The 14,305-nt window shown below is 43.9% G+C and overlaps 1 protein-coding gene across 2 annotated transcripts in view; it reads left to right on the top strand.

Moving 5' to 3' along the window:
• CTTN (cortactin) overlaps nucleotides 1-14,305 on the top strand; it is a 103,354-nt gene that overhangs the window by 87,646 nt on the left and 1,403 nt on the right. For both annotated transcript variants that reach the window (XM_082270069.1, XM_082270068.1), the window contains 4 exons: nucleotides 793-941; nucleotides 1,988-2,089; nucleotides 3,292-3,445; nucleotides 8,382-8,453. In XM_082270069.1, the coding sequence (XP_082126195.1) occupies nucleotides 793-941; nucleotides 1,988-2,089; nucleotides 3,292-3,445; nucleotides 8,382-8,453 (477 nt within the window). The remainder of the gene's footprint in view (nucleotides 1-792; nucleotides 942-1,987; nucleotides 2,090-3,291; nucleotides 3,446-8,381; nucleotides 8,454-14,305) is intronic.

Raw genomic sequence — 14,305 nt, 5'->3', positions numbered from 1 at the left:
TGGCGGGCAGGGTCAGATGGCGGCAGATTACTGCTCCATAGAGGAGACTGAACGGTCCGATCATGGCTGCCTGAAAAACTGACAGGCGGACCTGATCAGACAGCCCGTGTGAAAGGGGCCTTTGGCTGTGGCACGGCGATGAGGGAAAAAAAAAAAAGATATATATATATTTATATATATATATTTTTTTTTTTAATAAGAATTGAAGAAAAAAAAAGAAAACATTTTTTTATTTTTTTTTTTTAATAATTAAAAAAAAAAGAAAAAATTATTATTTTTTTTACATTTAAAAATAAATTAATAATAATAACCACACTCCCTGTCCACTTACCTTTAAGCAAAGGTAACTGGACAGAGAGATGAAGCCTTAAAAAACTTCCCTCTCTTCTCCTCTTTGGAAGGAGAAGAAAAGGCATTGAGAACATGCATTACTCCCGGCCACCACAAGAGGGCGACAGTTCCCCTAGCTTCTCATCTCACAGAAGAAGGCCGAAAAGCCGGGGACTAAATTTCTGGACGGCGTGGAAGTCCGTGAACTCGAAGAGGAGGTGGGGGGCGCAAAAGGGACAGGACAGCTCAAGCAGGGCACCCCAGGCGCCAGGTCGCTAATTCTAGTCGCAAATGCGACCTGGCGCCCGGGATTTGTCGAGGCCTGTGCTAAGGTGCAATTACCTTTCCTAGATGTAACCTGTAACATAGCAGATCTTTTTCTTGCACTTTTTTGAGTTCAGGTCAACTTTATTTTTCTCAGTATACATCATACTCTAGATATGTGAAATAATGCTTTTACAGAGGGAAATAAAGCCAGCAACATCCGGGCAAACTTTGAAAACCTTGCAAAAGACAAAGAGCAGGAGGACCGGAAGAAGGCCGAGATCGAGAGGGCTCAGAGGATGGCACAGGAGAAGACTGAACAAGAACAGGCCCGCAGAAAAATTGAGGTCAGTGTAGAACATTCTACAAACTGAAAAGGCATATGTTTGTATTTTTATGGGTTAATTGATTAAAGCGGAGTTCCACCCAAAAGTGGAACTTCAGCTTTAAGTGCTCCGACCCGCTCACATGCAACATTTGGCATGTCATTTTTTGGGGGGGTGCGGGTACCTAGAATTGACAGGTAGACAGGCTGCCTAGACTGCTCGAGCGGAAGTTTTCTCTCCCCCCCCCCCCCGCCCCCCTCCCTGCAATCTTCGGGGACACGTCACAGGTCCCAGAAGTTCGCCCGTCCACTCAGGACGCGCAGCACACACCCGGCTGTGAAGCCGCAAGCCGTCGCAGCCGGGCCCCCACACTAAGAGCTGTCAGCGTCGCTCCCTAGAGCCTCACAGGCTAGCGACGTAGACTTACGTCGCTTTGCCTGTGAGGGACTGACTGCCGACGTAAATCGGCGTTAGGCAGTCGGCAAGTGGTCAACTGGGCATCAAAATCTCTTAATAGAAGGAAAGATCTGCTTACGGTGCGCATTTTATCAACGAGAAGTTGCCAGCTCTAAATGCTATTGTTATCTGACCCAACCACTCCCTCCTACCATGACACGCATCTGTGGCCCTACTATAGAGGGATAACCAATGTACATAGACTGTCAAACCAAATGAGTCTTCAACATCCTGTGACAGTACCCCGCCAATGCACGCTTAAGTTGGGTGTAAATGTACAGTTTATTTTCCTGACAGATCCCTGCATCCACTGACGTTGATGCAGATGACTTCTCCGCCACACTATGGCCAAAACATGTCCAGTGATTTTACCAGTATTGACAGATCTTGTACCTTGTAGATGGGGGAGATATATATATGAGTCAGAAGATGAGGGATGACCTGGTACCATCAGTAATAACCGCATGGGCGCCATACATCTATGGTGGCTCTCCAGTGCAAGGTCTGGCAATCTGTGACCATAAAATACCCACCTGTCCAAATGGAATGCCACATATTGTCTGAGCTAGTTTTAACTTTATTTTTTATTTTTTTAACCACTACATATTCAGGAGCAAGAAAAATCCAAACCTGCTTCTCCTCCAGCTTCTCCCCCAGCTTCTCCCAGAACCAGAGAAATCGTTGAAAAGGCCCCAGCAAGTCCTGTATATGAGGTGAGATTTTACTAGGGCCGCCTACATGAGTTCTTTATATGCAGAAACCTTTGTTACAGTCTGGAATCTTGGTGTACTAGGGAATTTTCAGCAATGCATGTAATACTTGTTATATCTGTAGATTACTGATACAGTGGCAGTGTTGTTGCAGTAATGCACACTTCGCCTCAACGCCAGTTAATGCGTTGGTGTGATGTGCTGCAAATAATTTAAATGGAAAGCGAAGTGCCACACCACTACTATGAGGTCTAGATGCATTTTTTTTTTTCAACATAACGGGGGAACAATCCAAAAAGTATCAGTCTTTCATCGGGGCTTGATTGACAACAGTGTGAATGGACTAGGGGTAAACTGGACTTTTAACTGGAAGTTTTAATTGTCAACAGCTGATTTGTCAGCTCAACACATGCACTATTTTGCAGTGCTCTGCCAAAATATGGTGCTTGTCATTACGATAAGTTGTGTGGTAACTCGTATTACCACAGCGACTTAGTGTGAATGGGCCCTAAGACTGATGATGCTGCTCATATATAATTATAATAATTTATAAATATTAACCACTTTGTGGGGAAAGAAGTGCCTATAACCGGCAAGGCTGTCAGCCCACTGTTTCACAGATAAGGGCATTGATCATCCATGTCCTTATTATCAGTGCCCCCCCATCAGCGCATATCAATGCGGCCTCATCAGCACACCTTAGTATAGAAGAAAAGTTTGCAGATTTCCAAAATTTTATAACTAAAACTCTTTTTTTTTTTTTTTTATTAATATTATTAGGTGTTTTTTTTTTTTTTTTTTTTGCAGAAAAATAAAAAAAAACCCAGTGGTGATTAATGCCACCAAAAGAGGGCTCTATTTGTCGCAAAGATAAAACATTTCATTTGGGTACAGTGTTGCATGACCGCGCAAATGTCATTCAGAGTGCAACAACACCGAAAGCTGAAAATTTGCCTGGGCAGGAAGGGGGGTGAAAGTGCCCAGTCTTGAAGTGGTTAATGACTAGATAACAGATAATCTCCGAAAACAAGTGATGTGACAGGACATGAAACTTGACAAAGACTCAAACATTTCTATGTTCTATCCAAAAAAAGTTTGAGCTTTGGTTCTATGAATGTATCAAATTATAAAAATTGATTTACAGTACATGACAGATATCCAAATGATACTTCATAGATTGATGGAATTAATTTTTTCCAATGCAGGACGCTGCCCCATTCTATGAGAAAGAAAAACCAAAAGCCAGAGCCGAGCCTGAACCGGTATATGCTGGAGAGTCCGATTACCAGGAAGCTGAGCCTTCTAAAGAAGAGACCCCAGAAACCGAAGCAGTTTACGATACAGCAGATTTTCAAGATGGTAATGTATGGTGTCCAGTGTGCACCAAAACAAAGCTACAATGAAAAGGTCACGTGAAGATACTGACCGCATTTTTTTAAGTATTGAAAATATATAACCTGCTAGAGTAAAGTAGGAAAACTGTCAGCATAGTTTACCATATAGCAATATAGTTTTCTGAAAGATCTAGTCCCAGAACAGTATGCATTACCTTTTCATACAATTAAATGGCACACAATTGGATTTTACCTATTACAGTGATACCTCGGTTCACGAACAGAAAAGTTCATAAAAATATGCTCCAGTTCACGAACTCCGCTTCGGTTCACGAACAGGAGCCGCGGCCATTTTAATGCTATTTCCAGGCTGTCACATGGGCGTGACTTACTGTAGGAAGATCGTGGAGAGAAGAAGAGACACAGAAAGGTACTGTGAGTACTGTGAAGACACTTTTTGCTATTTGGTGTGCTTTTTAGCACATGCAGTACTGTACAGTACTTCTGTACAATACTGTATTTACTGTATTGTACAGTTCACCCGTTTGAGTGCTTACTGCACAGTACTGTAGTGGACTCCCAATATGGCTCCCAAGAAGCATGGTGGAAAGAAAAAAGTGCGGAGCAGCAATGAACAATGCAGGTGACAATGTGCCAAGTGGAAATGCAAGTGAGAATGTGCAAAGTGGAAATTCAGGTGACAATGTGCAGCGCAAGCATGGTGGCAAAAAAAGTGCAGAGCAGTAGTAAAGGTGACAGCAAGGTTGTGAAGAAAATAACCATTGAGGTGAAGAAGGAAATTGTAGAAAAGCATGACCGTGGTATTCGTGTGACTGATCTGGCCTCGGAGTACAAGATGGCAAAGTCAACAATCTTGACTATTTTGAAAAACAAAGCCGCCATCAAAGGAGCTGATGTTGCAAAAGGAGTAACAATGTTAACCAAGCAGAGGCCGCAAGTGCTGGAAGAGGTGGAAAAACTTTTGTTGGTGTGGTTGAATGAGAAACAGCTGGCAGGTGATAGCGTTAGTGAAGCTATGATCTGTGAGAGAGCCAGGAAATTGCACAATGATTTACTGCAAAGAAGCCCCTTTACAAGTGCATCAAGTGACGAATTTAAAGCCAGTAGGGGGTGGTTTGAAAAATTCCGCAGGAGAAGTGGCATCCACAGTGTGATTAGACATGTTGAGGCTTCCAGTTCTGACAAGGCCGCAGCAGAAGTCTACAAGTTAGAATTTGCGGAATTCATGAAGACAGAAGGATACGTCGCTCAAGTGTTCAACTGATGAAACAGGGCTCTTCTGGAAAAAATTGCCGAACAGAACCTATATCACGCAGGAGGAAAAGGCACTACCAGGGCACAAGCCCATGAAGGACAGATTGACCCTTTTGCTGTGTGCCAACGCATGCGCAGATCTGAAAATAAAAACACTACTGGTGTACCATTCTCAGACCACCCGTGCATTTAGGGAACAAAATGTGAACAAGGCCAGACTGCCCGTCATGTGGAGAGCCAATGCCAAAGCTTGGGTCACAAGGCAATTGTTTATGGAATGGCTGCACGAGGCGTTCGCACCCACCGTCAGAAAATATCTTTCTGATAACCAGCTGCCTGAAAGGTGCCTTCTGATGGACAATGCCCCGGCACACCCTCAAGCCTTGGTGGATGATATGGATGTTGAGTATGACTTCATCAAGGTAAAGTTCCTCCCCCCCCCCCCCCCCCCCCCCAACACAACACCACTTCTGCAGCCCATGGACCAGCAAGTCATCTGCAACTTCAAGAAGCTGTACACAAAGGCGCTCTTCACTAGGTGTTTTAATGTCACTGAAGAGACGTCCTTGACTTTGAAAGAGTTCTGGAAGAAACATTTCAATGTTTTCCACTGCATTAACCTCATTGACAAAGCCTGGGAAGAGGTCACTCCCCGAACCCTAAATTCAGCCTGGAGGAAACTGGCCAGAATGTGTCACTGAACGTGAACATGACTTAGAAGGGTCTGATGCAGTAGTAGTGGAGGAAATTGTGTCCATGGGCAAGAGTATGGGTCTGGACGTTGATGGTGCTGATGTGGAAGAGTTTGTTAAGGAACATAGGGAGGAGCTGACCACGGAAGAACTTTCTGAACTCCACAGTGAGCAGCAGAAGGCACTTCTTGAGGAGCATTTCACTGAGGAAGAGGAAGAAAGGGAGGAGGTTAGCAGTGATTCCATAAAATCCATTATGCAAAAATGGAATGAGTGCCATGATTTTTTTGAAAAGCACCACCCCAACATAACTGTCACGAACAGAGTGTTAAATCTCATGAATGATAATGCGGTCTCTCATTTCCGGAGGGTTATGCAGCGCAGTAAGAGACAAGTGACATTGGACAGATTTTTCAGCAGAACTGAACCTGCAGCTAGGAGACAAAGGAGAGCAGAATCCCCTGAAGGAGATCCCCCTGATGTCCTTATGGAGGGGAACTCTCCCTCCAAACAATAACCACCTCCCACCTGCCTTCCTCCATGCCAGAAGTCATCACAAGCAAAATTAGTGTTCTCTTTATACATTACTATTCTGTACTAATATATGTATTGTCATTTGCTTCATATTTTTGTGCTTCAAAAACCAAGAAAAAAAGGTCAGAATGGATTAACCGGATTTACATTGAACCCTATGGGAAAATGTGCCTCGGTTCACGACCAATTTGCGTCGTTCGAGTCAGTTCACGAATCAAGTTTGTGAACCGAGGTATCACTGTATAGCCAAATCCATTCCCAGAAGATAAAAGGGAAGCCTGATTATCTGTTAGAAACCGCACCAGATCTTTGTAGCAATTTTCATGCATCAGCCCTATCATTCTGCACGACTGTCAGCATTTCAAACAAACCTAAAGAAAATACACTAAAAGAATGAGGCAACCATTGCTGACCACCACCTGAAAAGCCAGTTGTGTGGCTGACTTTGGCTTTAAGTGGTTGTATACCTCTTAAATTAAAAATGAGCAAAGAATATCCCTCTATAGCAGTGGTTCTCAACTCCGGTTCTCAGGACTAACAGGCCATATTTTTAAGATGCAGACTTGAATACTGCAATCACTGAGCAGCAAAATATATCACCTTGGATGTATTTGTCTTGCAAACCTGGCCTTTTAGTGGGTCCTGAGGCCCAGAGTTGAGAACTGCTCTATAGTGTGTACTAGTCTCAGTCTAAAGCACCTGGTGTGATTTCTGCCTGCTCTCTCTTACCTCTGCAATCTTTTGGAGTCACTTGTAACAGGTTACCCCAGCACCACAGAATCCTTCAGCCTAAAGACTGTAGTTGACCGCCTCAGCTGTGCATGTTTCCCTATGAGAATGTGTGGAGAGGTGTGTGTCTATTTCCTCCACTCAGGTCTCAGATTACACTTGGCTCCCTGCTCTATGCTGAGCAGAGTGACATCTGATCCCCATCACCTGCCTTCTGGAGCTGGGAAACAGCTTTTTAACTATGTACTTTGAATAGGTCTGGATAAGAGGGGGCTTGTCGCTTCAGTGGGTAAATGTAAGGGTTTACAACCAATTTCAGTACTTTCTGGATCACTGCTTTTTAACTAGCATGCAGCCACAGAATTCAGAACTTCTAGTCTGGATGATTGCTCATGGTCATTACTGAAAGACTTGTGAGGCGTTATTGCTGACCAGTGCTCGTGCTAATCAAATTCATTAATCTATGACTTCTCTTTAAGATGCTTACACATTTTGTTCTGAGTGTCTGATTTTATGAAGGTTTCAGTATTTTTAATAGAAACTGTGGCCAATTTGTAAAACATTCTTTGGAAGTATGTCACAAGCATTCTCCCAGCCTGCACAAGTTGTCTCTGTATTTTTCTATGATTATTTCTGATGAATGTCTGCTCCATCTAGTGGCCAAAATGTAGAATTTTTTCCCCTGAAAAACCGCAACAGGAAAAAATGCATTTTGGCCACTAGGTGAAGCTGACAATCTTGGGAAATCATGTTAAAGAAAATACAGTGTAAAGATGTGCAGGCCAGTAAAATGCTTTTGAAATTGGTCCAGCGAATGTTCTATATGGTAGATCCTGTGTACATTTTCAGTTAATTTTAATATAAGAGAAAAATGTGCTGCCAGCACACCATGGATTCATTTATTAGTCCAAGAATTCAAGTGACCACGTCACCTGCAAGTTCAACATCTCGGAGCTGTGCCAGGACTCCTTTATCGGCTGGCCATTGCTTCAGCACCAATATAGACAAAGCTTTAAGCCCCATACACACATGTGATCAGAATAGTGTACAAAAATACTGCTTTCAAAGCGATCGTGCGATAATCTGATCATTGGAACACCACCTTTTTGTCAAATTTTCTGAAGGGACACACACATATTTTTTGTACGATAGCAGATCATACAATTTTTGTTTTTATTTAGTACAGTTTTTGTCTGAAAATACAGTACAATACACTATGTTTTTTCCAAATTTGTATTTTGTCCTACGAGAAACTTCGTAATAGTGACCTATTTGTTTTTGATATGGAGACTAGCATGCAAAAAAACACGATCATTCGATAATCTCCTCATCGTGTACTAGGCTTTCCTATTTTCACTTCTGGTTACGTATACAGAATAAGTAGAAGAAAATCTCCCTAAAGCGGCACAGGTTGCGTAAAAAAAAAAAAAAAAACACGGGTTACAGGTTTTTAACCATTCCCTACTGTATCCCGGGGGGGGGGGGGGGGGGAATTTGGGTCTTTAGACCTTTTTATTCCTGCTTGAATTGGAGCAAAAAGTTGATGCAAAATTACTTCATTAGTGGTCATCTTTTTTGTGCTTTTAGTTGTGACCTGCCACCTCCAAACGAAACACGGCGTGAATCAAAAAGTGAAATTGTAATTGATGTGTCAGTTGTGAAATGAAATGTCTATGATGTTCACTCTTGCTACATGTGATATCTGTGTAATGTGCTGTATCCTCTTTTCAGTGGAGAACACATACGCGGAGTATGACAGTGACCTTGGACTCACAGCTATTGCTTTGTATGATTATCAAGCAGGTAGGTTCATGTCAGGGATGTGCAATATGCAGAAACATTTCACAGCCAGACTACAAATGCGCACACACTGCTACAATATAAAGTTGTGATTGTACAGCTTATATAACAGTGTATATTTGATGTCCCCTCAAAATACCTCAACACACAGCCATTAATGTTTATACTGCTGGCAGCACAAGTGAGTTCACTCCTCCGTGAAAATGTCAAAATTGGGCCCAAAGTGTAAATATTTTGTGCGGCCACCATTATTTTCCAGCACTGCCTTAACCCTCTTGGGCATTGGAGTTCACCAGAGCTTCACAGGTTGCCACTGGAGTCCTCTTCCACTCCTCCATGACAACATCAGGGAGCTGGTGGATGTTAGAGACCTTGTGCTCCTCCCCATTACGTTTTTAAAGATGCCCAACAGATGCTCGATAGGGTTTAGGTCTGGAGACCTGCTTGGCTAGTCCATCACCTTTACCCCCAGCTTCTTTAGCAAGGCAGTGGTCATCTTGGGGGTGTGTTTGGGGTTGTTATGTTGGAATACTGCCCTGCAGCCCAGTCTCCGAAGGGAGGGGCATCATGCTTTGCCTCAGTATGTCACAGTACATGTTGGCATTCATGGTTCCCTCAATTAACTGTAGCTCCCCAGTGCTAGCAGGCACTCGTGCAGTCCCAGTCTATTACACTCTCACCACCATGCTTGACTGTAGGCAAGACACACTTTTCTTTGTATTCTTCACCTGGTTGCTGCCACACACGCTTGACACCATTTGAACCAAATAAGTTCATCTTGGTCTCATCAGACCACAGGAGATGGTACCAGTAATCCATGTCCAGTGTCTGCTTGTCTTCAGCAAACTGTTTGGGGGCTTTCTTTGCATCATCTTTGAAAGAGGCTTCCTTCTGGGATGCAAACCATTTTGATGCAGTGTACGGCATATGGTCTGAGCACTGATAGGCTGACCCCCACCCCTTCAACCACTGCAGCAATGCTGGCAGCACTCATACGTTTATTTCCCAAAGACAACCTCTGGATATGAAGCTGAACACGTGCACTCAACTTCTTTGGTTGACAATGGCGAGGCCTGTTCGAAGTGGAACCTGTCCTGTTGAACCACTGTATGGTCTTGGCCACGATGCTGCAGCTCACTTTCAGGGTTTAGACTATCTTCTTTTAGCCTGTGCCATCTTTATGTAGAGCAACAATTTTTTTTTTTTTTTTCAGATCCTAAGGGAGTGTTGTTTACCATGAGGTGCCATGTTGAAATTCTCGTGACCAGTATGAGAGCGAGAACACCAAATTTAACACACTTGATACCCATTCACACTCAAGACCTTGTAACATTAATGAATCACATGACACCGGGGAGGGAAAATGGCTTGTTGGACCCAATTTGGACATTTTCACTTAGGGGTGTACTCACTTTTGTTGCCAGCGGTTTAGATATTAATGGCGGGGTCTGGCTGTGTGTTGTTATTTTGAGGGGACAGAAAATTTAAACTGTTAGACCGCATTCACACTGCAGCGGCGCGACTTGCACAGACTTCACATAATGGAAGTCAATGCAAGTCGCCTCCAGGTCACCCCAAAGTAGTACAGGACCCTTTTTCTAAGTTGGAGCGACTTGTGTCGCTCCTATTAGAACGGGTCCTGTAGCACTGCATGGACCGCAAGGGACTGCGACTTGTCAGGCTGACAAGTCGCGGTAGTGTGAATGGAGCCTTATACAATTGTACACTCACTACTTTACATTGTAGCAATACTGATGAAAAGCTATAATAAAATATTTACAAAAATGTGAGGGGTGTGTTTGCTTTTGTGAGATACTCTAGATCAGGGGTCTGGAACCTTTTTGGCTGAGAGAGCCACGAACACCACATATTTGCAAATGTAATTCTGTGAGAGCCATACACTATATTTCAGGGGACGGGAAACCTTTATTTAAGTAACGCAGTGACGAATTGCAAAAAATGGCCTGGTCATTAAGGGGGTAAAACCTTCCAGGGCTGAAGTGGTTGAAGGAGCTGAAATATTAAAGTTGACTTCCCCTGTTCACACTAGTGCGATTTGCAGGGCACGACAATGGAAAGGAGAAATAACCTTAGCGCAAACAAAGTGGATGTGTAGCCCATATGTGCCAAAATGTCAATGTCTGGGGAAAGGTTATTAAAAAAAATTCCACTGTATATACGGCTGCAGGCCTGCAGGGCTTCAGTGAGGGTATTGGGAGCCTCTGTAAACTATGAATAAAAGATAAAAAAGAAGTTGCAGGCTAGCCTATAATTTTTTTGCTTTGTGCTTCCCTGTCTCAACTTAGTAATTGCAAATACTCTTTCTGAAAGAGTATTTGCAATTACTTGAGAAGGCAAGCACAGAACGCAAAAAATTTACACTGACGAGTCTGACCAACCTGTTGCTTCAGGACCTCCCTCGGCTCTACACTGAGCCCAAGCTGTCGCCTGGAGAAGAGGGAGGTGGCCATTTGTGGGTGGAGTAAATTTAGGAGCGGAGGAGGAATTTGACCTTTGCCCTCGCTCTCCCGCTGTCACGTGACGCTGACATCACATGACATCACTAATTGCTAGGCGCCAAGCGGCATACTAGCAACCAGTGTGGTCACAGCGCGCAGGCATGGACTTCACTCGGGGCTAATAATGATATACTCATAGCAGGAGACCCTATTTGTCTGCGAGCCAGATGCAGCCACCAAAAGAGCCAGGTCTGGCTCGCGAGCCATAGGTTCCCTACCCCTGCTCTAGATGTACAAGTGTTTTCTACAAATATCTTTGTGTCAGTAAGGCCTTGTTCACACAGGCGTATCTTTGCGTACACCCATGTGAATGGCCGTCTTTGCCCACACAGGATTCACAGGTGTTCTATGCTGGCAGTCTCAATCATGTACATTGGATCACAGCAGCTGCACACACAGCTGTTGGTCTCATTTTGACAGCCACGCAGATGTGCGTCCCCAGATACACATGCACCTGCAGGGCTGTAAATATTAGGATCCGCAATTTGTGTCTGTATAGCTGCTGCATTCCAAAAGGCATGAATGGGATTGCCTGCATGCAGATGCACACAGATGTTGCCCTTCGCACAGATTTACAGAGGAGTTTGAACAGCTAAATCTGTCTTTTGCATTTATTTATTTGCATATTAACCTGAAAAGCATTGCAACCACGATCAGTGGATCGTAGGTGCAATGCTCTGGCATTGCATGGAGGTAGGAAGTTTCTGTTACAGGGCAACAGGAAGTGTCAATTGACTATAACTGCAGTGACATCACCTCACTTGTGCTCCATTGAGAACCACAAGGCCCCGCTGCTGTGGTGTCAGATAGGACTCAGTTTTTACATTCATACAATGAATAATGTGACTATGTGGGCAGAGCCACGCACAACCACACCAATTTCAAATCTGACAGCCAGAAGAGAGAAATCTCTGGATTTTATGCATTGGGTTAACAACCTCAATGCTGGGCACTTTTACCCCCTTTTTTCCCAGGCCAGTTTTCAGCTTTCAGCACTGTCGCACTTTGACCATTGTGTGGTCATGCAATGCTGTACCCAAAACTAAATTTTTGTTATCTTTGTAATTTTTTTGGAGACACAGCTTTCTTTTGGTTGTATTTAATCACCGCTGGGTTTTCTATTTTTTACTAAACAAAAAGACCAAAAAAAAAAAATGTATTTACGAAATTTTGTAAAAACTTAGTAATTTTTCTCCTTCACTGATGGACACTGATAGGCTGCACTGATGATGCTACGATGATGAAGAGGCACTAATATGCAGCACTGATGGGCAACATTTATGGGCACTGATAGGCGGTGCTGATGGGCATCACTGATGGGCATCACTGATGGGGCTGCACTGATAATCTTTGCACTAATTATCAGTGCAGATTTTCCCACTGAGGAAAGCCGCTTATCGGCTCTCCTCTCTTTATGCGTGCTGTCAGCCTGAGGAGAGGATTTACTGTGATCAACTGTGATTGAACACAATTGCATTGTAAAGATCCTAGGTTAATAGGGTCTTTATAGTAATTGAAGGTGCGGTGTGCCTGAGGGACCCACCGCACCACCGATCGCCACGCTGCATGCCCTCCGAGGGGGCCCTAACGAGCAGCTTGTTTTGAAGGACGTCATTGAATGTCCACTCAGAACGATGAAACCCCCACCTGGCCTTCATTTTGCTATAGGAATGGCGTGTAGTGGTTAAAACTCTGCATTCTATTGGGTTAACCACTTAAGCCCCGGAAGATTTTACCCCCATTCCGACCAGGGGGTATTTTGCGATTCGGCACTGCGTGAATTTAACGCACAATTGCGCGGTCGTGCGACGCTGTACCTAAACGAATTTGACGTCCTTTTTTTCCCACAAACAGAGCTTTCTTTTGGTGGTATTTGATCACCTGTGCGATTTTTTGATCACGCGCTATAAACAAAAAAAGAGCGTCAATTTTGCAAAAATAACAATATTTTTCACATTTTTTATATGAAATTCCCCCCAAAAAAAATGTAAAAATCAAAATTTTTAAAAATTTTCGGCCAATTTGTTTTATGCTACCTATGTTTGGTAAAAAAAATCGCAAAAAGGGTATTTTGATTGGTTTGCGCAAAAGTTATCGCGTTTACTAACAAAGGGAAAGATTTTTGTCATTTTTGTTGTTTTTTTTTTTAACGCGTAATGGCGGCGATCTGCGATTTTTTTTGCGGTACTGCGACATTGCGGCGGACAGATCGGACCCTTGACTGACATTTTTGACACTTTTGGGGTTACCAGTGACATTTCTACAGTAATCAGTGCTATACATATGCACTGTTACTGTAAAAATACACTGGTAGTGAAGGGGTTAACTTTATTTGGAAGGGAGGGGCTGTGTGTGTCCCTAAGGGCGTGGTTTCTACTGTGATTGGCTGTGGCTTTAGCTGTAAGGACACTGATCAACGGATCTACATACCAGATCCGTTTTATCAGTGTCTTTGCAGCGAGGAGAATGACAGGCAGTTTGTTTACACAAGCTGCCTGACATTCTCCCTCTCCCCCGCCGATCGCCGAGTGACCGGCGGACATCGGGTCCGCTGGTCACACGCGCGGGGGGGTCCGTGACCACGCGGGAGCGGGAGCGCGCCCCCGGGGGCGCGCGCTCGCTCCCTAGACCCTCACAAGCAAGCAACGTAGCCCTACGTTAGTTTGCCTGTGAGGGGCTGACCGCCGACGTAGATAGTCGTGCGGCGGTCGGCAAGTGGTTAAAAACCCTTTCAGTGCCTGTTTATATCCCCTTTAGATACTTACTTCTGTCCTACTTCAACCCAGCACCATGGAGCCAGGCTGAGCTATTCTGTATGTCAGTGGCTGCACATAAGAAAATATATACCTGTGCTCAAATCCCTATAGCTTCAACATGTATTTAAACTATCAGGTGCTAAAGGGGTGTGACCACATATTAACACTACACATTCTGGATGAACCCTCTGCTCTGCTATACATCCTTTCCAGCAAACTATGCAATGAAAAACTGGGATTTTTAGTTCACACATATTAAAATACATGTTTAAGGCGGCCAACTGCAGCAACGTAATCCCTCTTATGGCCAGTCCTACACTGCTCTTCCACTGCAAATGCTACGGTTGACACCATGCTAAAATGGGGCATATTAGACACAAGGTGGAGAGAGCAACTAGGTTTAGGTGTGGTCACTCAAATCCATTTGAGCACGCAGGCTAGTGACCAGATCTGAACCTAGTAGCTAATAGGACTCCTATTTTATATACATGTTCCAGTTTGTGCAACCAGGTGCAGCTAATTTCCCCCTATAGCACAACGGCTTCTAGTTGTGTTTTCCTTCTTTCATAGTTTTTGGAAT

The sequence above is a fragment of the Pelophylax lessonae genome, assembly GCF_965119305.1.
Source record: "Pelophylax lessonae genome assembly, chromosome: 10".
NCBI classification, from domain to species: Eukaryota; Metazoa; Chordata; class Amphibia; order Anura; family Ranidae; genus Pelophylax; species Pelophylax lessonae.
This window is presented reverse-complemented; position numbering and strand designations above follow the sequence as displayed.